General features: G+C 42.1%; 2 protein-coding genes and 1 long non-coding RNA gene across 3 annotated transcripts in view; 1 reads left to right on the forward strand and 2 right to left on the reverse strand.

Moving 5' to 3' along the window:
• The window catches only part of HBP1 (HMG-box transcription factor 1), a 28,326-nt gene extending 27,058 nt beyond the window's left edge, over positions 1 to 1,268 (reverse strand). Inside the window, exon 1 of the mRNA XM_036101379.2 lies at positions 1,191 to 1,268. Within this exon, the coding sequence (XP_035957272.1) occupies positions 1,191 to 1,205 (15 nt within the window). The 5' untranslated portion in view covers positions 1,206 to 1,268. The remainder of the gene's footprint in view (positions 1 to 1,190) is intronic.
• Positions 461 to 8,115, forward strand: LOC144379722 (uncharacterized). The gene is made up of 3 exons (XR_013443077.1): positions 461 to 1,812; positions 6,322 to 6,398; positions 7,389 to 8,115. It is a non-coding gene; the product is annotated as an uncharacterized LOC144379722 (long non-coding RNA).
• A 2,618-nt stretch (positions 8,116 to 10,733) lies between these two features.
• Positions 10,734 to 25,428, reverse strand: part of PRKAR2B (protein kinase cAMP-dependent type II regulatory subunit beta) — an 89,323-nt gene continuing 74,628 nt past the window's right edge. The window contains exons 5-11 of the mRNA XM_036101381.2: positions 25,263 to 25,369; positions 22,187 to 22,340; positions 17,626 to 17,727; positions 15,806 to 15,880; positions 13,453 to 13,518; positions 13,188 to 13,326; positions 10,734 to 11,200 (exon numbers count right to left, since the gene is read on the reverse strand). Coding sequence (XP_035957274.1) covers positions 11,067 to 11,200; positions 13,188 to 13,326; positions 13,453 to 13,518; positions 15,806 to 15,880; positions 17,626 to 17,727; positions 22,187 to 22,340; positions 25,263 to 25,369 — 777 coding nt within the window. The 3' untranslated portion in view covers positions 10,734 to 11,066. The remainder of the gene's footprint in view (positions 11,201 to 13,187; positions 13,327 to 13,452; positions 13,519 to 15,805; positions 15,881 to 17,625; positions 17,728 to 22,186; positions 22,341 to 25,262; positions 25,370 to 25,428) is intronic.

Here is a 25,428-nt window from a genome sequence, read left to right on the forward strand (position 1 = left end):
CACACAGCTCCCTATTACCCTCCTCCCGTCTTAGCCTGAGTAGCAGCCTGAGCTAAAGACTGGAGTACAGCCTTGTTGTCAGTGCTCCCTTTAAAAAGCGATTCTTGCTGAAGACTCCTGAAGAACGAACTCTAGGCAGTGGAGAATGCACTGCCGCGAGTGAAATCCCCCAGACGCCGTGCAACGCTTAGGGAAGCTACAAAAACCGGGCCCCCGCTGCCGATTTCGCCTGGATTCTTTTGTTTGTTTGTTTTAATCGGCCTGGGGCAGCATAGGTTGGAAGGCGGAGACTGGAAACGCCTGCCAAGCTTGGGCTCTCGGTCAAAGAGGCTGCGCCTCCCGGTTCAAGCCAAGTCCATCCCCCACCCTCTTTCGCCATTCATCGCCTTCCCCTCCCCTCCCCCCATCATGTGACCGCAGCCTGGACTCCAGGCTTGTTTTTCCCCTCGGCTCAGCTGCACCGCGCAGGCGCCTCGGAGCCCATTCATTCGAAATGCGTAACAATGAGCCCCGGGGCCCAGCGGCTCCGCGAGCTTCCCAGCTCGGGCCGAGCCCCTCTCGGCCCCCAGAAGAGGCGGCGCCTCACTGGGGTCCCCCACCCCCGGCCGGCCGCCCACCCGGGGCCAACCTCCGACCCTCCGCCCACACGCCCGGAGTTGAAGTCAAACTTTCCTGGGCAGCCCCGGCGCCGCGTCGGCCCCTTCCCCCCGCCCAGGCCCGCCCCATCTCCACACCCGGCCCGGCCACCCACCGCGCAACCCGGCCCGGAGGGCCGACCTCGCCGACTCCTCCCAGCCCCAGCCCCCGAGACCCCCCAGGCCCGGCCGCCGCGAAGCCCAGGTGAACTCGCGGGAGGCGCCGGTCCGGTGGGTTCGCCGCGGGCAGTTATCGGACGGTTAACTGCTCCCACTGTGAGAGCAGCCCTTGGCAGAAGAGGAGCGCGGACCCGAGCCGCCCGGCCGCCCGGTCCCCTCGGGATCCTGCCCCTCCCTTCCCCACCCCCACCCCTTCCCGAACTGAAAGACAACAAACCCGCCGCGGAGTGCGGGCAGCCCCGACGCGGGCCGCCCTGGACGCGACAACACCACCAGCGGCTCGTGTACCCCCTCTCCGACTGACGCCGGTCTCTCCGGCGCGCCTTACTGCTCCCGCCGCCGCTCTTACTCCTCAACCGAAACTTTCCTACTTACCAAACCCGTCGCCATTACCAAGTCTTTCAAGCTTCGTCTTCCCCCCTCCCCTCAACCCCCCCGGGGGGTTGAGCCGCCTCCCAGATCTTTCGCCCTCTTATTGGCCTACGGAACTGCCATTCGATCTTTCCCCTTTCCCATTGGGTGATACCGTGGTCCGTCTCAGGAGGCGGGCTTGTATTGACTTTTGTGTTGTGTTCACTGGAGAAGACGGCCTGTCAATCACAAGAGTGAACGCTTCGGATTGGATTGCTGCCGAGACTCCGGGGACCGAAGCCAAACTTTGCCCCCGAAATGGATTGTGGGTTCGTAGTCTCAGCCTTGCTCTGTTCTGGGACACTGCAGGCAAGAGGAACCGGTTGGACTACATATCCCAGAGGTGCTTGCACAGCGCTGTCTTGATAGTAAACAAGAGTCATAGGGACACGTGTATCAGCTCGTTTGTTTTGGTGTCTGGGACAAAAGGGAGGGGGGCGGAGGAAGGGAGTGTTTTAAAGCTTTGGCCTCTTCTCTTCCTCTGGGCCTCTCTTAGCACTCGGAGAGCCCCAGTCTCTCGCAGCACCCATTTCGGGCCATAAACAGCCAGAGTCGCTCGCTGCTCGAAGTTTGGCAGGAGGCCAAGGTATTGTTTTAGTGCGAGGGGAAGGAGATGACTGCACAAGCGGAAGCAGTGCAGCCTCGCGAGGGACCCAGTCACCCACAAATCACAGCTCCGGGCATTATGGGGATAATAAAGGTGGTGTTGGGCTCCAGTGGGAAGAACTTGAATTCCTTTGTCCTCACCCTTGCCTGGCCACCCCCCGGACAGCAACTTGAGAAGGTTTCTTTGCCAGCTTTAATCAGTTCACCCAAGATGTGTTGAATGCCGGCTACGTGCCAGGCACTGAGAGGCTCGGGGATGAACACTGAAAGAAAAGTTCAGGGTCTGGAGAATTTACAAAGCTGTAAGGGGTGGACGATTACTATTGACTTAGAGACTGAGGCAAGTCAACGCGGTATTTTCCGTATTGACCAGCTTGCTCGTTGGTTAAGGTAAATAGTATAATGTGTGACTTAAACTGAATTAGTGAATCATTATCTAAGTGTCTTTGGTGAGATTTTGTTAACCAGTGTTCCCCTCCAGACGACTTCCCATTGATGAAAGAGAGAAGAATGTCTTTCCACTTCGTTGCCACTAGGAGTTCCTCCTTAAGTTACTAATACTCTGACTCACCAGAGAGGGTGGCTTCTTTGGCTTTATAGGTACCTTCACTTTAAACATGGCTGTCCATCACAGTCCACCGAGTCTGTAATTGATGTTTTTACCATTCACATTACAAAGGCATTATTAAGCTTTTTTTCCTTTGAACCTTTAACGTTTAATCATTTAAGCTATGCTTCAGGTTTTATATCTTTAGATCACTATGTGTATGCTTAAAATTAAGAGGAAAACTTACATTAGTTAGAATTCAATAGTCAAACTACTGAAAAGAGGCTTTAACCATAACTGATTATTCCTTTAACAAGCCCCCCACCCCCCCGCCCCCCGGTACATTTCTTGAGTTTTTAAATCTCCCGGAAAGCCACGTAACAAATCAAATCCCAAACAACTCTCATGGGTTAAAACAAATTTTCCAATTCTTTTAGGGGTTTTCTGTTTGAAGCCTTGGAGTGAAATTATTTTAAAATAGTTCTCCCTACCATAGGATCAAAGATTTACTTCTTGTATTCACAAATAGTAACATTGTAATTTTTTCCTAAAAATAATTGAGAGCCAACAAAATGCCTAAATCTTTCACTGAGGGAAAAGGACAGGATTTGAATGTATTATCTTTCAGAGATTAGTAGAGGGATCCAAAAAAGAAAGTGGACTGTGACCCTGTTATTTTGTTTCCTTTTTTGTCTTCCTTTCTTCCCCCCCTTACAGTGGAGGATTGCTGGGCTGCCTCTCCAGTGTGTCATTTTTTGACAAAAAGAAAAAATTGTGAAATTTACCTAATCATTTAAATTAAAATTTGAAATATTTATGTTTTATGCCCACCGGGAAACTGAAAAGCTTTCCTTCCCCCCAAAAAATGAGCCCTCAACAGCTCGAGCCACTCCTTTCCCCTATTCATTGCATAAACCAGGAGACCTGCTTTTAGGGTTAGAACCTTACCTCATTTTATTAATTAATTTTTTTTTTTTTTAAGTAGGCTCCACACCCAACTCAGGGCTTGAACTCATGATCCTGAGATCATGACCTGAGCTGAGATCAAGAGTCAGATGCTTAACCAACTGAGCCACCAGACACCCCTGAACCTTACCTTATTTTAAAAGGTTTTGTATTTGAAAGTTCTTACTAAAAGCCTTACTGGAGATGTTCTTTACTGGTCGACACTATGATGGTAAGAATAATTTCAACTTCAGATCAAGATATTGTACGTTATTATAAATAATTACCTTTTAATAGCCTTGTAAAGTTTTTCCATTCACTCATTCAAAATATTTAGTTCGCATTATTTGACCACTTTGCTACAAAGATATAAAATCTTTTCACATACTTTAATTTTTGTCTAAGTCATTGGGGAGTAAAATTCTGACATTTCAGTCACAACTGATTAAATATCAGTATTGAAATCTATACACCTTTAAAGTGGACAATTAGTCCTGTCTTTTGACTTTCCTGGGAAGCTAAATGATAGTATTAGTACCTCATGTATATTTAACAGGCGTATCATCATCATTAATTCTTGGGTGACTAACAAAACCAGCCAACTCATAACCCAGAGCAAAGATCAAAGTAAAAAACTAGTAAGATCTTGAAAATCTTAATATATGCAAATTCTACTCTTTCACTAGAGCAGATATAATTAAGAACATGTAAACACATAAACTTCTGTTTTCATAAAGAAACATGAAGTGCTAATTTGTTAAAGGTAGTAAAAAAAAAGATAAATCCTATTTGGGGTAAAATTAAACAATATTTCTGCCTCAATTCCACCACATTTGGCACACCAGTGACTACTTTGCTGGACTAAGCGAGATTAAGTTCAAGCACATGGCATTGCTTACATATTGAGAATATCCCTGTTCAAATTGATAAAAAGGAAATCACTCAAACCAAGTACAGATCTTCCTCAACTTACAATGGAGTTATGTCCAATAAACCCATCATAAGTTGAAAATTATCGCAAGTTGAAAAAGCACTTAGCACACCTAACCTACAGGGGCACCTGGGTGGCTCAGTTGGTTAAGTGTCTGCCTTTGGCTCAGGTTGTGATCCCTGGGTCCTGGGATCGAGCCCCGCATTGGGCTCTCTGCTCAGTGGGGAGCCTGCTTCTCCCTCTCCCTGCCACTCTGCCTACTTGTGATCTCTCTCTCTCTGTCAAATAAATAAAATCTTTAAAACAACAACACACACCTAACCTACAGAACTTCACAGCTCAGCAGAGCCTACTTTGCTCAGAACACTTACATTAGCTGACAGTTGGACAAAATCATCTAACGCAAAGGCTATTATATAATGAAGTGTAGAACATCTCATGTAATTTACTAAATACTCTCCTGAAAGTGAAAAACAGAATGGCTGTAAGTGTATGGTTATGGGTTGTTGACCCTCCTGCTCGTGTGGCTGGCAGGGAGCTGGCTGCCCTGACCAGCATCGTGAGAGAGGATTGTCCTCCTGTGTATCGCTAGCCTGGGAAAAGATCAAAATTCAAAGTACAGTTTCTACTGAATGCACATTGCTTTTGCACCATCGTGGAGTCGAAAAATTGTGAGTCAAACCATCCTAAGCTGGGGACCATCTGTACTAAAACTAGGAAATGGAACACACATACGGTTGAAAGTAGTTCCCCAACTTTTCAGATAGTTTCTCTTTTGGTAGATTATTTAAAATCTTGGCACCCGGATAGCTCAGTCGGTAGAGCATGAGACTCTTAAAATCTTACAGATATCCTTCCATGTATGTACTATACTTTAAAATGTTAATTTTATAATTAATTCCAAGTACTCAGGTATACTCAAATTGTAAGAGAATGCCTGGGAGCTAATGATGAGTGCCATTTTAGAAATGAGTAATATGTTTGTTGTACTTGTAATTCTTGATTCTACTACGAGTTTAAATTTTACTCAGATGACCATAAAGCAAGGGCTTTCTTCAGTGGTTGGCATGTTGGGTGTCTTAACACAATCACCTTTAGGAGGAAGAACCAAGGGGAAAAGGAAAAGGGGAATAAAGAAGGGGGGAGCTGGCTGGCTCTGTCGGTGGAACATGCGTCTCTTGATCTCGGGGCTGTGGGTTTGAGCTCCATGTTGGGTGCAGAGATTACCTGTGAGTGGGTATTGGTGGTATGTCGATGCCATTGCTGAGGTGGGGAATGTTGGAGAGAACAGACTTGAGGACTGGGAGAAGGGGAAAGGTTGGGTTCAACTTTAGATGATGAGTTTTCTGTGCAAGCAAGAAATTTAGGTACAGAGTTCCTAAAAGCAGCTGAATCTATGTGGAGTTCAGATCCAGGTGGACAGAAATAAACTTGGGTGTCCTCAGGACTCAGGGCACTATGCTTTGTGGCCTCAAGAGCGCTCAAAACGTTTTTGTTAGTTGCCCAATTTGGTATTCATGAAAATGTGAGCATTTAGAAAAGGCAACAAAAAATTCAACTTAATCCTACCTTCTATTTATAAAATTAAGCAGAAATAGGAAGGTTTTCATCTTTCAAATGACTGTTCTCATGTCTTCCATTGCAAGTTTTCTCGACCATTCCCGTTATCTGAACCGTTTAACACAAACTCCCACATATTTTCTCCTCATGTCTGTTATTTTAGGCCCTCATCTATGTATTTTCTTTTAGTTGCCAGTCAAAAGTACCTCATTTTAGAGGCGAGTCTGATAAAAGGCAACTAAAACCACAGGAATAATACCTACACAGCTCTTATCACACTGTGACTACACTTAATATTGTTTCCATTTGCTGCCCCAACATTTACCAACATTACCTCCTCCTTCCCCACCACCATCTCCTATGCATCTTTTTGTCTGAGCACTCAGTCAACAGGTGCCTGCTGAACATATGAATGAGAAGTTAGGAGGAAATAAGCCGCACGAACTTTCTTAGGAGGATAGCATGTTATGTGTTATGCTGTATGTCATGTGCTGTTTTGATTGCAGGCTATGAGCAAGCTTCCACGGGCTTTCCATGTGTGAACATTCATCAGGGCTCTAGGGCGGTCTCATCTTCTTACAAGGTAAGCGCTATTCTCATTGGTCTCCCTCACACAAAGGCAAACAAGATTCTTGGAATCCACTTCCAACTCCTTCAAGTTCCACAGCATTATCACAATGCGCCATAGCAGTAAACATGTGGAGGCTATTTAAGTTCAGCTAATTTAAGGAGCAATCACAAAGAAAAAATTTGCCAAAGATGTTTTTATAGCATCTCTTCTAAAATAATTTGGCTTTAAAACACGTCATTTGTATACATTTCAAGAATACAGTCCTTATGTAAAGGGTGGCCTCAAAGAGGCAGAGTTCTCGGGAGACCGTTTATTCTCTTGTCCCTCAGCGGGATCTAGGTAGGTTTCCAATTAGGACTAAGATGGAAAACCAGCGACCAGAAGCAACTTTATCCGAGGTTTTTGCAGGTCATAGTTACTGCTCACTCATCCAAGGGTTCTACTTTGTCAACTTTTTTTTCATGTTAAGCAGAAAACACTTAGGGTTTTGCTTCTGGGTTGCTGAGGCCAGGAGCCAAGGCTGCTTTTGTCATTTGAGTACATTTCTGGCTCACACTTAAAACCTTCTCTGGCCCTCTGGAAAAAAAACTCATTTTCTTCTTTTTGCAGGGGAGAGTAAAACTTCATTTACTTACTATAACATCTCAAATATAATCGATACTAACAAAACATTTCATATATATACAATTTGCAGTACACATTGGGGGGGATTTTGGGTGGGTAGAGTGGCAAGGCTCAGGCTGTGGTTGAATCTGGGGATAACCACCAACCTAGTAAGTGTCATTTCATTTTTATGGTGCCGACAGTTACTTCCACAGCATACTTCATTACATCTCCCAAATGCAAATGTTACATGCATCTTCAGGATTTCTTAGGCAATTTTAGATTTATAAATTTACAGCATAAAAAGGGACACAAGACCCAGATCTGTTGATCAAATAAAGTTTTCCTCTCAAGAGTCTTTCTATCTGCACTGTAAACCTGATACAGATTTCTCTATAGGCTCAACATGGGGAAAACATATGAGACCAAGAACTGCACAGGTAACCAAGAGATCTCAGTTGCCTGCAAGTGCTGCATGGACTCACCACGTAACTGATTTGGGCGAAGTCACCGACTCTCCTCACTTACACACACTGAATTGATCTAAGTTCCCACAGTTATTGTTGGGCACACAAGACCTCTGCCAATACCTGGTAAACTTTACTGTTTCCATAATTCGTTATACTTTTAAGGTCTATTTTTTTTTAAGTACCTGGTAAGACTAACAACTATATAGTTTCAGTTGCTCAACCAGTTTTGCTGCCTTTAAAAATATCCTGGAGCAGGTAGTGTTGTCTCAACTCCTATTCCAATTTGTTTTGGTCAAAATTCTTTCTGATATTCAACATCAGGCCGCACTTCACACTCTCTTAATTTCAGAAGCTAGCATTCCTTGTTACTCTATTTCTCCCTTATGCGTGAACAATTCCATTTCTCCCTTTGGTATTAACATTTTATTCAGATACTAGAATTCCTTGTTCGGTTATTTAACAAAGCCATGGCTTATCCAGATGTATTACCCCTCTGGGCTTACACATGACGTTTTCTTTAAGAATGCCATATAGGTCGTGCCATTTGCAACAACATGGATGGAACTGAGGGTATTATGCCAAGCCAAATAAGTCAGAAAAAGACAACTGTCATATGATCTCACTCATAGGTGGAATTTAAGAAACAAAACAGAGGCTCATAGGGGATGAGAGGAAAAAATAAAACAAGATTAAATCGGAGAGTGAGGCAAACCATAAGAGACTCTTGATCATGGGAAACAAACTGAGGGTTGCTGGAGGGGTGGGGCTGGAGGGACGGGGTAACTGGGTGATGGACATTAAGGAGGATACGGGATGTAATGAGCACTGGGTGTTATATGAGACTGATGAATCACTGACCTCTACCTCTGAAACCAGTAATATGTTAATTGAATTTAAATAATTTTTAAAAAAGAATACCATAGGTCATGTAGTCCTTGTTATAAATATAACATTGCTTGAGAAAATTAGGAAAACTAGATCAGTATCTTCAAGATGCTTTAGAAAGGAAAAGGACTTGGCACTTAATGGGACATATTTCAATCAAATCCAGAGTCCCTTACTTCATGTCCCATGCCTCCCTTGCAGCATTTCTACACATTTTAAATGGTCTGCTAGTTTCTAACAGTAAGCCAAGCATGCTCACCCAACTTGTGTCGCAGAGTGTTTGTTACGATATAGGCAGCAAGCCCTAGTTCATAGTGACATGCAGAACACACACACACAAACACCACTATATAAAACAAGAAGCACTTGTGTTAATAGAAGGTTCTTCCAGAATAATTCATAGCTACACGGAGTGTATCCTTGAATGACACTTCAGTGGAGGATCTTCCAAGAGTAAAGAATCTTGGTTTGTGACCGAATGATGACATCCATACCCACAAGTCAAATGTGAGGTGTTTTAATTAGATGCTTCAACATGTAAATTCCCTAGTCAGTCACACTTCTTTTTCTTTGGTGAACCTACACGGCCAAGTTCGTCTGCAGCATACCGCAACTGTTTAGATCATGTATGACTAATAGTTAAAATCTGTAAATCCCTATTGCCATAAAGTACTATACTCTCTTGTTGCATTAGGCCCAGGGGGGAGGGGTGGGGGCGGCAGCTTTCACATGTACCCCCCATCTGTCCTGCTTCTCACATAGTACAATATGCACTGTCCAAATCCCAAGGCAGAAACAAGTGAAACAAAACAAAACAAAACCAAAAACAAACAAAAAAACCCCCAAACTTCATTAAAAACATTTTATTATAAAAGTGTGCTTTATTATAAGGTAAATTTAAATATAACCAACAATACTGAAAATAATGTAACTGGCATTTACAGCCTTGGTCAGAGTTCTTTATTAAACAGGCATTTGTTTGCTACTCCATGAATAGTTAATAATCAGCTTATGCAACAAGGTATCTTGAAAAAGTGGATAAAGAATACAGAATGATGAGCCAGGAATCTGGGGGTTCTTTGTGGTTTTTTTCTTTTTTAACAGACCTGGTTTTTAAAATGAAATCTGAAATAGAAAACAAGTCATCTTCATGTCGTAAGCTCTCTTCCTACAAGAAAGTTTGCAAAATTGTTAAACAGTGTTCTAAAATGTGGTTAAGTTATACTTTACATAATTTTTATATGTACATTATTTGATGAACACATTTTTAACCATATTTTCATTATATATGTAAGATCATAGACGTTCTCTAATAACATCACACTGTAAGAGCCACAGAATATTTTTACCCAGGTTTGTATTTCTTTAAAACCTGTTTCCCAAAATGCAACGGCTCATTTAAAAGTGAACAACTGGTTAGAACTAACCTCTCCAGACACTGGGGTCATGTGGGCCTAGAAATCATGTTAAGAATAATACTGCTTTTGGTTGAATGTAATTCATCTTATGTGGCAGAATAATAAGCATATTATCAATGAAAATCTATTCAGTTAAGTTCATCCTGCACTTTTGAGTCTACATTAACACAAATGGCAAGGCCTAATGGTACATTTGGATGGGGCAGAAATTCCTTTTATCTTTATATATGGTTTTGCTCATAAAAATTTATTTCTACCACCTTAAAGGAAACCCATGGGAGCAGATGTCTGCAAAGGATCATATTATGTACACCTAGTGAAGAACAGAGAAATATCCTGTGGGCATGTTGATAAGGACCCCAAAATATTTTTGGTATAGGAGAGGTCTTTTTTTTCCCTTTTCTTTCTTTCTGTTCTTTCTTTCTCTTTATTTTTTTTGCATATGTAAGATCTCCGACTTCTAGAAGACAAATTTAAATAGCATTTAAAAAAACTACTTGTGACATTACATGTCGAACTCAAACTTTTAAAGAGTACAGAGAACTACAAAATGGAAAAAGGAAGCAGATATATGCTTTATGAGGAAACTGTGTCAATGATCTCTCATTTAAAAAAGACTCTTCCCTATTATCATAATGACTACATTGCCTGTCCTTAAAACCACTGGAGTACGGAGGTTACTGACATTATGCCAAAGAAGTCAGAATGTACTTTATTGCAAAAATAGAAAAGGTTTGAAAATTGCATATGATGTGTTCTACCATTTCACCGTAGTCCAAGGCCAGCACATAACTTATCAAGCCAGAAAAACTTGAGAAAACAAAAATGATTAAAACTGTACTTACTATATATAGTGAGTTGTAAAAAGAATGTGATGCAAGGCTGTCCAGCATGAGTCACTGCCAGGGTCCCTTTTCATGGGCACACTCACTAACACAGCAATCCGGGGAAGTCCAAATGAACACAGATCACCCAAGGCAGCATCCTTTAATTATCTTCTTACACACAGATACTTTCAGTATATTACAATCGTCTGAATAAACCTTTCACTCAAATCATAATTTTGTGGAGTACAAAGTCATTTCATCAGTATGTCAGTATTTTTTTGACCTACTCTTTAGAAAGTGATGGTAAAGCCTATTGAGTATTAAATCACTACTCTGTTTACGGATACATTGTAAATGTAAAAAAAGGAAAAAAACCTGAAATCACAGAAAATGCTTGGCATCTACACAAACACATTCTCAGTGGACTAACCACTACTGTGTAATTTTGTCACTATGGGTCTTGTCCATACTTTTGCTTCATGCAGTGGGTTCAACAATATCCATGTTAGTTCCAAACAGAGCAACTAATTGTTCTTCATAGGTGGCAATGTTCCTTTTCATAATTTCCATGCAAGGTCCCAAAAGCCTTTCAAACGCCTGCACATCCATAGCTAAGAAAAGGGGAGAATAAAAGAAAAACAAATTTAACATTCTTTGCAAATCTGAAAAATTCCAAAGTCACTTACGATGCCCATTCTACAGGTGTCAATAATGCAATGGTATTTTTAGATATTTATCAAATGCAAGAAAAGGGCATAAGGATAAAAATGATCCATCTCAGAAAGTAAACAGCCAATGTTCCCTTGATAATCTGATTGTGCAATGCTAGGTTAGGTGGGAGGCTCCTGGTCTACGGTAAGAAGAAAATGAAGGGCTGTTACGGCAAGGCCTTGGAATTTTAAAAAATAAATTAGTTTTGATGTCACCACCCCAATAATATGAACTCCTTAAAGGTGGCAAGGGATTTTTTCCTCTACTGTTTTCCCTTCTCAGGGTTTACAATGCTGTGCTGTAAAGACCCAGTGTTACCTTTTGTAATGTTTACTGGTTTATCCTATTGTCTAGTCAATTCAACATGGCGACCAAAATGCTTTTGTCCACTTCTAAGTATATGCTGTCTGTCACTTTCCCTGCCTGTCTCCTGCATTTTTAAGAACTCAATTTGTAATATACACGTGGAAAATATCACACTCTCTACCACAGAAATCCAAATTAAAAAAAAAATGTTTTTTTTTTTTTTGCCTCTCAAATTTGCAAAGGTGCAAAAGACAATGTTCACAAGAATTGAGGAAGTGGACGTTCTTGTATTGCTGGTAGCATGTAAATTAGTACAGACCAAGAGAGCTGGCAGTACACCTCGAACGCCATAAAAAGAAAGCGTACTCCTGAGAACACTGCTAAGGAAAAATCCTATATGTGGGAAAAGAGTATGTGCACACAGACCCAAAAACTCTCCCCCACCCCCAAAATATGGAGCCCAAACCCCCAAAATATTTGCCAGTGGGAAATGACTGAATAACTTATAACGCATATGTTTACCTCATACAACATTACAATTTGATCAAATGAGAAAATGAGCAAGTGCCTATGAAGCTACAGTGAATGAAAAAGAAAGCAGTTGACAAAACTTTAAAACAGAAAACCCATGCAAATAGAAAAAAATGAGAAGGAATTAGAACAGGATCACAGGGTGGTGGTGGTGGTGGTGGTATGGGTGACTCTGAGTTTTTCCTACCCTTTCTGTATTTCTCAGATTTTCTTTAATGTGAATAAATTTGTTATAGAAAAAAATTAACGCGGTTTCACTCACTTCACCTTTACTCTTCCTCCTTCCTGTCTGTACTCAGGAAAATTACCTGTCAGTTTCTACCTACCTTCTCTTTCATCCACGTGTAACACTTGATTAATATCACACGTACTGAAAGCCTTTTAAAAAGCGACTTCTCTAAGAAGTGAATTCTGAAGATGCCTGCAGGTCTGAGAACACAGAGTGGCTAATTACTGCAGAATCGATTTTCTTACAGGGTCCTCTACACGGACTCCTCCTGGGTTCCACTTCTCACTATTCAAGCGGGTTCCTTCTCCTAGGTCAGGTCTCAGATGCACATAGAGGTGTTCCAGCTGAAGGTGGCATTTGTGATGCCGCATCATTAACAGCTGGACAACAAAGAAAACCATCCTGCGTTGGACAAACCCGACCCTCCTTTCCGTAGGACTAGGAGGAGGAAGCGTTCACACAGACCTTCGGGCTTTGCCCGCAGACCCTGATGAACGCTATAAAAATACCGTCCTGGCTGGCTTTTCTTTGGGGAACACAAACTTTACTTGAGAGATGAGACCTAAAACTCCATACTCCGAATTCTTTACTAAAACAAGACGTTCTCTCATGCCCATATGGAAGAACAAAATAGGTATGGGGAAAAAAACGGGCTCCCACAAACAGATTCTATAATGCCATGAATCTTGACCTTGTTCTCCTTTGTGGGGACCATAAAACTTGGGGACCCAATGCAATCATCGGTACAGCCCCATGAACACATGGAATGCAGGCATCCCAACTGCAAGCAGGAGAGGCATGTCCACCACTGTGACTCCTACCTAAACATTTGACGGTCCCGATGGCGTGCGCGGAAGCTGCCCGAGGTTTGTTAGTGACCAGAGCCAGCTCTCCAAAGTACTGTCCCCGAGAACACCGAGCGATTTCCACGGCGCCATTCTCTTCCACTTCTGATTTACCCTGACAAGGTAAGGAAGAGTGTGAGCCTTGACTCAGCTCATGAAGATTCTGTTAACCTGAGGGTGAGCATCAGAAAGCCTGTTGCTCTATGGCTAGCATGAATTTTTAGGACTTGCCAACACTCACCTTCCTTTTCATAGTGATTTTCACTTCACCCGATTCTACAATGAAAAAAGAATCCGCCAAATCTCCCTGTAAGAAGGAAACAAAAACAGCGGGGGGAAATGCAGATTTCGTTGACAGCAATCCTTTTTGCCTCTCGTAGCCCTGAGATCAACCCAGCTCCATTGTACAGATGATCTGCCCGAAAAGCCAGGGCCCAGAGGAACAAACTATCTCACCGTCTACACTGAGAGGCCATGATCAACAATTCTAGAATAAGGAGCTCATTTGTAAAATTATCTGAAATAATAAACTCTCTCCCGTGGCACTTCTTGCTAAACTAGCCAAGGAGATACGGCAAATACGGAGGTGAGAATTTGGCCCCAACTCCAGCCCGGATGACAATGTCCACAGTCAGAGATGGCAGGGCTGGGTCCCAGCACCTCCGGCTCCACCAGCCAATCCGTGCTCCCCGAGAAGCGCTCAGATGCGCACCGTGTCATCCTCTGATAACCATCGGCACGGTGGCCCGAAGAGGAGAAACTCTCAAGGAGGAGAAAACCACCAGACTTATCAGGAGGCAGTTCATGGGGGCCCTGACCCTGACATTTGTACTGATGCTCCACTCCACCTCGGGGCCTCAAAAAGGCTCCTGAAAGTGTTGCCATTTCTAACTACATCCCTGATTTCCCTTCTTTCTGTTTTTGGGTGAACTCTGCCTTGATTTCCAATGACGCCTCCTGAATTAAATAGTGCAGTATGCATGACAGCAAATACTGACTTTTCTGAGCCTCTCAAAGTGATTCTAGAGAAACCTGGGAATTTCAAAACTCTTTAGTACATACAATCCAAGAAACACAGTATCAGAATACATCACACCAAAATGTGGAGTCTAGATTTATGTAACATAGATATTTATAAATGCTTAAAAGATGATACCTAAAAATACTTTCAATAAGCCCTAAGATTAATACATATACATAATCTCCTTTCTCTTATTTTGTATCATAAAAGCTTCCTGTTAAATTTTCAAGTGTTTAAAATCATAATACATCTGTTGACTGCTGTGTAATTGTTTTTTCAGATTTTACTTTTAAATAATCTCTACGCCACTGTGGGGCTCGAACTCACAACCCCGAGATCAAGAGTCACTTCTACCAACCAAGTGAGCCAGGCGCCTGATCATTCTGTTTCAAAGGGTGCTCTAAATGCACATGGAAGTGACAACACTAGGTCTGTGGGTTGTGCCATGTCGGATGGTAGGTGTGACGGTGTGTCCTGCAGCGACACAGCAGGTACCAGGAGAAAGGGGGGAAGGGCGTGGGACCGCTGTACGATCACTGCGACTTACCGGGCATCTGCAATTATTTCAGAATAAAAGGCTAAAAAGAATCATGTCAAAAGTGCCCTGTGGGTGGTTATTTTCCAACTTCCGTAGCAGAACCTCAGCCTTGTTCTCTAGTTTGACTCCACTCCCCTCCAACCCCTGACTATGATCTGTGTGCACGTGTGTGTACAGGAGAGAGCGACTTGTGATTTACTTGTGTGTCTGCCTTCTAGCACAATTATTCTTGCCTCAGGCTCACTGACCTTGCATCTTATGCCACATGTATCAAAAGACAATACTTTTAGATTAAAATTATAAGACAGCATAAATGTTGTGATATAAAAATCAGAGAACCTTAAAATCTGTTTAAATCATTCGCCCAGGGCTTAGAACTGTAACTAAGAAATATGGGCCCTATCATCCGTCTGCTTTATCTGTGAACTCCGACTGTCTTCATAAATCCTACTTCTTGGCAGCTCTGTCATAACCAAGGTGTGTATTCCTACCCATTCCAACTGGGATCTCAGAGAAGCATTAGGGGTGAAACAGCACGTCGGCCCCCATTTCGTGCCTGGAAGCTGATACAGTACACGGTACAGTGTGTTCCCTTCTTGATTAATTTTATCAGGGAGCAGCCCCAGGAGGCTTTCTCCTGAACTGATCATGCAAAACTCTGCAGAACTCCCGGCGCAACTTCTGGGTCCGTGTTATCTCAAGGAATACGCTCGCCTGTTTTTTCTGATTGTCAATGACATCTTATTGTAGATACATTTAAATTTCATGTCATGTACAAGTAGAAAATTATCCAGAAATCCATCTGATGATTTAATACATATTCATCAGGAGTTAATTATATAAATAAAAATATTCAAATAGCTTAATGGCTGTAAATCAAACCACTTTTAAGAGGTCATTTGGTGGAAGTAATATTCATTTAATCCACCACTACATGCTAATTACAGACACAAATGAAAAATTTATCAAGATCGGCCTCGTGGAAGAAACTTTTGGAATACAACCCTAAGCTGAATTACCTAAAAAGCACTATACCTGAGCAATGATTTGTTCTCCATCGTTGTATACTTTGGTGCCTATCACATCTACCACTTTCAGGCGTTCAGAAACCTTCAGTGAAAAAAAGATATGATTAAACAGACTAAATTAAACAGACTAAACTTCTATTTCAGAAGTTAAAAATTGGTAGCCTAGAGGCCAAATAAATAGAGCATGCGGGTTTGTGTGTGTATTAATTAAGTGCCAGCATTTTAAAATAGATTTCCCTCAGGAGAACCTGAATTCTCAGCTTCTCTTGAACAATCAGGAGCTCAGCAACCCCCAGCCCACATGAATGGCACACAGCAACAACGGGCGGGGGGTCGGCGACCGCTCTGGCGCTGGCGCCGAGTCTAGCTGACGCCCCACCCTGGCTTCCTCCGCTCCCTTACATTACACCTGCCTAACTCTGAAGGCATGTGTATTTCCAGCCCCTGATCTTTCATGTTAAAAGAGATGCCGCGAGACACGATCAGCTGCCTCATACGCATTCTGCAACGTGGCCAAAACCTCCACCAGGCGTGTACCGACAACCCAACAGAGAGAAATTTCAGGAGATGAATCAGTACTAATCCTGAGGCTTGTGGCCCAGATGCAGGAAGGTGGGGAAGGCAGGGGTGGAGGAGAGCTGGGATGCGCTAGGTTTGAGATGTCAATTAGCCCCGTGAGCGCAAATGTCAACCATGCGGTTGGATAAATGCATCTGCTGTTCGACAGAGGGACCTGGCCTGGCGATGGCCGCTTTAGGAGGCATCAGTGTATAAGCAGTGTTTAAAGCCAGGGCATCTGACAAGTTCACCAAGGGAGAAAGCATAGCCTGAAGACAGAAGAGACCCTGGAATGCCAGTCTGAAGAGGAGAGGAGAAGAGGGGTAAACAGCAAGGTTGACTGGGAAGGAAAAGACACACCGCGTTTCGACAAGCTCTCCCTGTAAAGGTGTAACTAGTTACTGCCCACATTTCTATCATTACTTCAGTCTGCTTTTACATCTTTTAAGTTTTTACTTAAACCCCAGTCAGTTAACATACAGTATTATATTAGTTTTCAGGCAGACGATACAGGGATTCGTTACCTCCATACAACACCCGGTGCTCATCACACCAAGTCCCCCTGCCCTCCTTAATCCTCATTCCCTATTTCCCCATCCCCCCAACCCCTCCCCGCTGGTGACGATCAGTGTGTTCTCTAGAGTTGAGTCTGTTTCTTGGTTCGTCTCTCTCTTTACTTTCCCTCTGCTCATCTGTTTTGTTTCTTCAATTACACATGAGTGAAATCATAGGGTACTTGTCTTTCTCTGACTGACTTATTTCTCCCTTAGCATTATACTCCCCAGCTCCGTCTATGTCATAAACGGCAAGATTTCATTCTTTCTTATGGTTGAGTAATATTCCAGTGTGTGTGTGTGTGTGTGTGTGTGTGTACACACACCTCTTCTTCATCCATTCATCAGTTGACAGACATGTGGGCTGTTTCCATAATTTGGTTGTGGTAGATAATGCTGCTATAAACATCGGGACATGTGTATCCCTTTGAATTAGTATTTTTGTATTCTTTGGGTAAATACCTATGAAGTCTGCTTTTAGATAAAGACCACATATAAATCTGTTCTAGACACTCACAGGAGTCCATTACTTGTAAAACAAAGCAAAACAGAACATCTGCAGCTACAGGTAGTGAAAGAAATACCATGTTATACAAACACCATCATGTAATCTTTTCAAATAAAAATATTCAAAGAAACTTTCCTACAGAACTAAATGTTCCAAACAGAACAACTTTTAAAGCAAAGTAAAACAAAAGCATAAACATATACTTACTTCCAACGATTTAAGGAATGGCAGTGACTCAATAAAGCTTTCATACATTTTTCTCTTTTTGGCATTATTTTTCACAATTATTCTCCTGAAGGTTACCCTGTCCTAAAGGCAGAATAGCAGATACAAAGACAGTTAAGAGGTAGATTTTATTAGGAAAAAAAGTTTGAAGAGATAGTTTCATTTTAGTCCCAACAAGGAACAAACAGTAACTGAAGATTTTGAAATAAAAGGTTAATATTTATACTTTCTTCAGATTTTTTTTTATTTCTTCAGGCATAAAATATAGACCCACATAAAATATTACTTTCATTTTTTTTTTAAAAAAGGAAACGATTTCCTTTTATTCAGAACTGGCCAACACATAATTGTGATACACCCACAAGGTGGCGCTATTGCACCATTAAAAAAAGAGCACTAGCCCTGTCTTTGTTTTCCTCCAGCTTTATTGACATTTAACTGATCTATAACATTGTGTAAAAGTTTAAGGTATACAATGTGTTGCTTTGATACACTAATATATTGCGAAATGATTACCACAAAAGGGTTAGTTAATACTGGTATCACCTCACATAATTACCCTTTCTTTTTTGTAATGAGAACATCTGAGACTCCCTTTGCAACTTTCAAGTGTACAATACAATGTTAACGATAATTACCATGCTGTTCATTCAATCCCCAGAACTCATTCACCTTGTAACTGGAAGTTTCCACCCTCTGACCACCATCTCCCCATCTCTCCCACCCTCAGCCCCTGGAAGCCACCACTGCACTCCGTGTCTCTGAGTTCGGGCTAACACAAGTTCTTTTACTGTGGATGACAGCCCTAGGATATCCAAAATCAAGTCAGTGGAACATGACCAGCATTTTTTTAAACTGAGTTATAATGGACCTATAACATTGTATTAGTTTCAGGTGTACAATATAATGATCTGGCATTCATATATATATTGAGAAATGATCACCACAATAAGTCTGGTTAACACTCATCACCATACATAGTTACAAATTCTTTTTTTCTAGTGAGAACTTTTAAGATCTACACTCTTAGCAACTTTCAAATATAGCATGAACTACAGTGGCCGAGGTGGACAGGACATCACAGGTCTTATTTATTTTATAACTGGAAGTTGGTACCTTTTGACCCCCTTCACCCATGACCAGCATTTTTGTAAAAAATAAAGAATGGAAAATCTCAGTATGCACACCTTTTAGTAAAGTGTTGTTTAGTTATTTATTTCAGTTATACACAAGGACACATACATAAATAAATACAGTAATATACTGGTAAATATACTGGTTGTGATATTTCCGAATGGAAATCTAAATATGGGTTGCAGGAAAAAAAAATGCATGAAAAACACTGCTGAATTTTTTAATCATAAAGCAATTATAATGAGCTCTTGAAAAAATTATGTACGCTAGGTTGTCACATCCACATTATGTCAGAGTTTTTCTTTTTTAAAAAATGTGCATAGAGGAACTACAACTTTCTTGAGTATCAAGAGTCAAATGCCAGTGTTTATCATTCTAAGGGTTCTCCAACATTCCTCTGTTTATACTACTTAACCTCAAAGATACAGAACTCAATTAGGAAACTAGGGAAAATTTTAAAGATAACAAACAGCTCAAAAAATGGTTTTCCTACAAACTTTATTTTGAAAAAATCCCTGTAAGACATTATTTATAATGGTTCTTAGTTAAGAGCTCCCAGAATTATGTTGGTTTGTCATATACTGATCAACAATTACACCACTTTAATATCCAATAAAACTGCGTTATGTTCATTAATTATTAAATTACTGTCCGACACAGTGAGGCTGAATTTAGCTGAACTGGCGGGATGGAGGAAAATGCCAGCATGGATGTAAGTCTCTAGGAAAGCAAACATCCCATTCCCCAATTTAGTTTATTACAATTTGACAAGGGTTGTAATTTGGAGTTGTAATCCTAATAACTTTTTTAAAAGAGAAAAATGTGCAAGATAATTAATAAAATTATTGAAATAATTTCCAAGCTTGGGTCTGCATCAGAATCAGCTATAGTATTAAAAAAATGGTTCTCAGACCCCAGACTTCAATGACTCGAACAATGTCTGCGTGTAGGGCTCACTAACCTATAGGTCATAAAAGCTCCCCAAGTGATTCTGATATATAATCAGGTTTGGGAACCGGCTTCAACACCATTTTATGGACAGAGTTTATTGCAAAACAGAGAAGACGAGAAATAGTTTAGTGATTAAAAATTAACCACAATGAGGTATTTGTCTCAGGAAAAATTGTGTTAGTGGCCCACCTCTTCACACCCACTGTGACATATAATTAAAATCCACAAAGTCCCATTTCAAATGTTTTCATCCTAGTCATTTCAATAATTGCCTTTCTGAATCATTGGCAGGGTTCACGCTCATCAGTTAACCCTTAAGGCTAACAGTGACCGAGTACTATTTACAAAGTTAGACTAGTCTAACAAAGGACTTTTCTCTTGGGATCTGCTTATCTTTCTACCTGCATTTATATGACAGAGCTCCAATGTGCTGGCCTTAAAAGAAAAACATCTTTTCTACTCGACTTTCCCTGGAAAGGGGATAGTTCAGTAAGTGGCTCTTAAAAAACATATTTGAAGGATTAAGTGATAGGTTAATTCTAATTTTTAAAAAGTTCCTGCAACTTAGGCACATACCCCAAGGTGATCATCACAAACCGCCCACCTGAATAACATGCATAGATAAGTAAAAATCTCTGAAAATGCTAAATCCTTCTTGATGGCTTAAGTATCACACACACTGGGAAATGCTGGGCCTTGGTACCCAGTTTAAGGTTTCTGCCAGGGCTGCAAATTATGAGTACTCAGAGGGGCCAACCTGCTACACGTGTGATCTTGTTCCAAGGATGTGTGGGAGGTGGCTTCCAGACCGCGCACCCCTCTGACCCCGGCTGGCAACCTCATCGGAATGACCGAACTTTCAGCGAATGCCTTCCTTACAGGTCACGGCGGACTCTAGATGGAGCCAACCACTCTGGTAACTGGCAAACAGGTCCTATGGACCTAGCCCGGTCTGGTTTGGGGTTTCTTACTTTGCTGGCTCTGGGTATTCAAATCTTCAACAGTCCTTAAAACACGCCAGACCACGACGAGTTTCTTCTCGTGTGAAACAATTCCAAATTTTCTTGTACAACTTAAAATGTGACTCATCACATTTTTACCACGGCAACAGTAACCGCCTGATTCTAATAAGAAGAAATGTATGGTATGTATGGTTTCTCTGAGCAAGAGATTTTTATCAGCTGAACCGACTTCAGAGTTAAATGGCTGAGTCGACAGGGAGTAACGGGTTACTTAAAGCTACATACGGTCCTTGGGACCCAGACTGCAAATAGACGTCCTATTCTCTCAACCTCTTCTCCTTCCACAAAAGGATTTTTGAGAGAACTAACCTAATAAATACATGTTGAAACTAGAGAGTGGGCCGTTTTCAACAATTTAAAAAGAAAATACAAGCACTGCAAACGTCCTAAAATCAGCATTGCTTAAAGTGTGCTCTGGGCAGAACAGCACTGGGGTCTCCTGGGAGCTTATGAGAAATGCCAATCATAAGCCTCATTCCAGAACCAGTGAATCAGGATCTGCGTTTTAACTATATTCCCAGGTGACCCGTAAGCACATCGGAGACCGCCTTCTAGAATCAGCTACTCGGCATCCTGATATCACGTATGAAAAGAATCTCCCTTCCCACCTCATCCAAATGTCTTCAAACCAACTTTTAAGTCTTGTAGAAATATCACCATTAACAAATTTATTTTAAAAGCCCAGGTCCCACCCCGGCAGGGTCTGATTAAATTGGTCTGTGGTGGAGCTTCAGCAAGAGGAATTTTTTTTAACATTTCCACCCCCTCCCCCACCTTCAAGTAATTCTGATGTGCATCCAGGTGAGAAACAGGCATCAAGTATTTGGATGCTACCCAGCTGCTTTTCGAGGCAAAGCTGTTACCACTTTAAAGCACACCAAGAGAACCTGTTTATGGAGGCTTCTCAAACTCTAGCATGCATCCGAGTCACGTGGTGGGTTTGCTCAAGCACAGATCGCTGCGCCCCATCTCCAGAGCTTCTGATTCGGTGGGCCCAAATCAGTAAGGGGGTGGGGCCAGAATCTGCAGTTCCAGCAAAGTGCCCAGGTGATATAGGTGCTCCTGGTCAGGGGACCACACCTGGGGAAGCACAGATCATGTCATACCCCAGAAAGCTACCTGAGAAAACAGCGCTGGAGGCCTTGTTCAATTGTCTGGGTGGCTGGTTTTTAAGGGTGGGTAAAAGAGGAGTATTTCGGATCTGAGTCTCTTTCCCAGGACCAGTAGGTTAAGCTCCTGACTTCACTGGGAAAGAACATGAAGATTTAACCCAGCACCCAGAAGTGCAGCATCCAGTAGCTGCTTAATAAATACCGCAATGACCGAGGAGGATCGCAAAGAAATCCACCTATTAGAACCAAAAGACTCTACCTGCCTGGCTTTCGTCATAACAGTTTTCCTAAGTAACACTCGGGTGGAATAAATCTCTCACTCACCAAACCCCACAGAGCACCAGGAGAGGTAGCAGTGATGGTAGCCGCTCTGGGCGTATTGTACATTAAGGCCAGTTCACCGAAACTCCCGCGGTTATCGTAATTCCCCACACACCTTCCAACACCATCGCACTTCACATAGATATCGAATGTTCCTCTGTTGGACAGATGGAAAAGAAGAGGTAAAAGTAACCCAAGTCAAATCTCATGACAAGAGTACATCATTTCAGAGAAGAGCTGTGTGCGACGAAATCTCCTTTCCAGCTTCCCGTTCTCCTCTGATGACAAGTAATAAAAGGACATCGATATGTGCCAGAGAAAACATCCGTGCCAGACAAGCAGGAAGAGAACACCAGCTAGACTGCGGTAAGGACCAGACACGTGCCTGCCGGGGGAAAATGAGACCGAACGATCAAAGTTTATAATAATAAAATAAGTGATAAAATGAGACTCCAACCAAACAGAATATGCACGGACATCCTTCTGAAGAAGCTGACTGCAATCATCTCTGAGTGTAAGAACAGTGAAGGATGTTTTAGGAGTTTTTGTGTCTAAAGAGAACACGTATTACTCTTGAAATCAGAAGAAAGTAACTTTTTTTAAAAGAACAGAGCTCTAACAACTTGGTCAGCCCTACTATACAGCACTTACAAGGCTCTTGTATCATCTGAGGAAGGGCCGGCAGAGCAAGGCCCCCGGACTGGCTGCCTGCTTTCATGAATAAAGTTTTACCAGAACACAAACACACAGGTTCGCCTGCGCCTTCTTGACGCTCATGTGCACGAAGTGCAGCAGCAGAGCCGAGCAGCTGAGACCACGTGGCCTCAGAGCCTAAAGAGTCTGCTCTTTACATCATCCGGGGCTTTACTGAAGACCGACCCCCAACCTAGAGCAAAATGTAGAAATTCAGACTGAGTATCTGGTCCTGGTCTTTTTGAAGGTCTTTTTATTTTGTGCTTATCTTTTATTTGGGTTCATGTTCTAAGCAAGCAGCCCACCGTCTGCCTGGCGCTGTCCTACACATTTCACAGACCCCGTATCTACAGAACTACATCCTTCCTGGGGACGACAGTCTCCCCATACACTGTGTTTTATCAGAGAACATGGCTTCAGGTCTTGCTGAAACACCTGGGAGCACAGACAGCAGAGATTCTTTGGCTTTATTCTGTTGGCTAAACCCCTAACAAAGACAAAAAAGGGAGAGCTTTTAAGATTAGGAAAGGATTATGAATGGTAAAGATAAAACAAAAGCAAAAAACACAAGATACTACACAAACATTAACGAATAAGAGAATAACTGGCTTGATGTTCATGGATAGAAGGGCTTTTCAAGGATACCTTCTAGAATGGGTTTCATGACTATTTTTCAAGTTCAGACTAATTCTTCTATTAACACTATTTACACTTTAGCACCAAAACCATTTTATACATTTTCTGCTTGGAACAGAATAAAGTACAACAAATGTGCTGATGAGAAGTAAAATGAGCCTCCAGTCCAGCTGCCAGCACGTGGTCTGAAGCCTGTACCACCTTCTCATACACATTTCTTCCCGATAACGTGAAGCGTGGGGCAGAGTGGAGCCACAGAAAGACCACGAACAGTGGCCAAGAGACCCGGATGCCGGGCTGGCTGACCTTCGCCGACTCCTGTCACTTCTGTGTGCCTGGGAGTTTTCATCTGTCAAGTGGGTGATTAGGATCTAAGTGAACCGGGAAACGTAATGGAGTTTTTAACCATATTTCGGTTTGCCATATACCCTACAGTTAAATACAGTGTAACAGCTGAGTGCATTTCTGAGGTGTTTCCCTGATGAAAGCTGTTAAGGATATGAAAATCAAGACTTTAATTTATACATGGAATAAGTGGGTCTGTTCTAAAATCAGAGAGCTCAGCCCAGCCCTCGACGACAGCTCTACAGGTCAGCACAGCATTAAGACGAGGAAACGGGGAGTCGGTGAGAGCCCTCCACGCGGAGAGCGTGCATGACTGCTGATACGGGACAGATGCCAACCACAGAGCCACGTCAAGAAATGAGGCTGTGCAGACAGATGGGGTGTGATTTTCCACAAGGCTCTGAGCTGAGCACAACTCTACCCAGAGAAGCAAATGCAACCCAATGAATCTGGCCAGGCTGGGAGATGACCTGTGTGGCCCCCAAAACGGGAGGGGCACTTCAGCATCACTTTACCAAAGTGAGGAAATATAGCCTCCGTTCAGACTGCTCCCCCAGTACAGTTAGGGCTCTTACCTAAGTATTGCTTAAAGCACGCTCTTCTTTCGATGGACTGAGAAACAAACTGAGGGTTCTAGAGGGGAGGTGGGTGGGAGGATGGGTTAGCCTGGTGATGGGTGTTAAAGAGGGCACGTTCTGCATGGAGCACTGGGTGTTATATGCAAACAATGAACCATGGAACACTACATCAAAAACTAATGATGAAATGTATGGTGATTAACATAATAAAAAATTTTTTAAAAAACCACGCTCTTCTTTGACAAAGTAAAGATGTTTTCTGAAATTGCATTTTCAATATGAATGCCCACCTTCTCATTTAAATAAAATAATCTCTCTACGGTGTTTTAAAATAACTTCTCTATGTTTTTAATGCACAAGAATGCATAAACAACTTCTGGAAAGAACATAAACTACCCTCTCTACCATGTGCATGTTTTACTTTATCGTTAATAAAAAAAGAACAGATTGAGTTATATGATTCAACACCCCAGATGCTGTGCTCTGCCTCCCTCCTAAGTGTAACAGGCGTCTTCTCAAGCCAAAGTTAATAAGTGAGGCAACACACAGTAAATGACTGAGATTTATAGATTTAACTAAGCAAAATCATCCGTTCTTCTATAAACTAGGCCTCTTTTCATGATCTAATGTGGTTTCACCACACGTATTCACAGCAGGCTTCCAGGGCGTATTATGGAGTAACAAGAATAAAGAGGTAACAGCCACTATCGAATATTAAAGAGGTAACAGCAACTATCAAATATTAATTTGCCAGTCGTTATAAGAACCTCTGAGAATTTATATGGAAGGGTCATTACATTTCAGCAGTGAGGTTACGCAAAACTTACCTATCGATCACGTAGAAGTTGTCACCATCATCGCCTTGATCAATTACATGCTCCCCTTCTTTGACCAGTTTTTCAAACATGGCATCTAACACTTGAGACATCTGCTCCTATTTTTTAAAAAAGAAAAGATTCAATCCTTATGTTTGTCTACAATATTTTCCTTTAA

The sequence above is a fragment of the Halichoerus grypus genome, chromosome 12, assembly GCF_964656455.1.
Source record: "Halichoerus grypus chromosome 12, mHalGry1.hap1.1, whole genome shotgun sequence".
NCBI classification, from domain to species: domain Eukaryota; kingdom Metazoa; phylum Chordata; class Mammalia; order Carnivora; family Phocidae; genus Halichoerus; species Halichoerus grypus.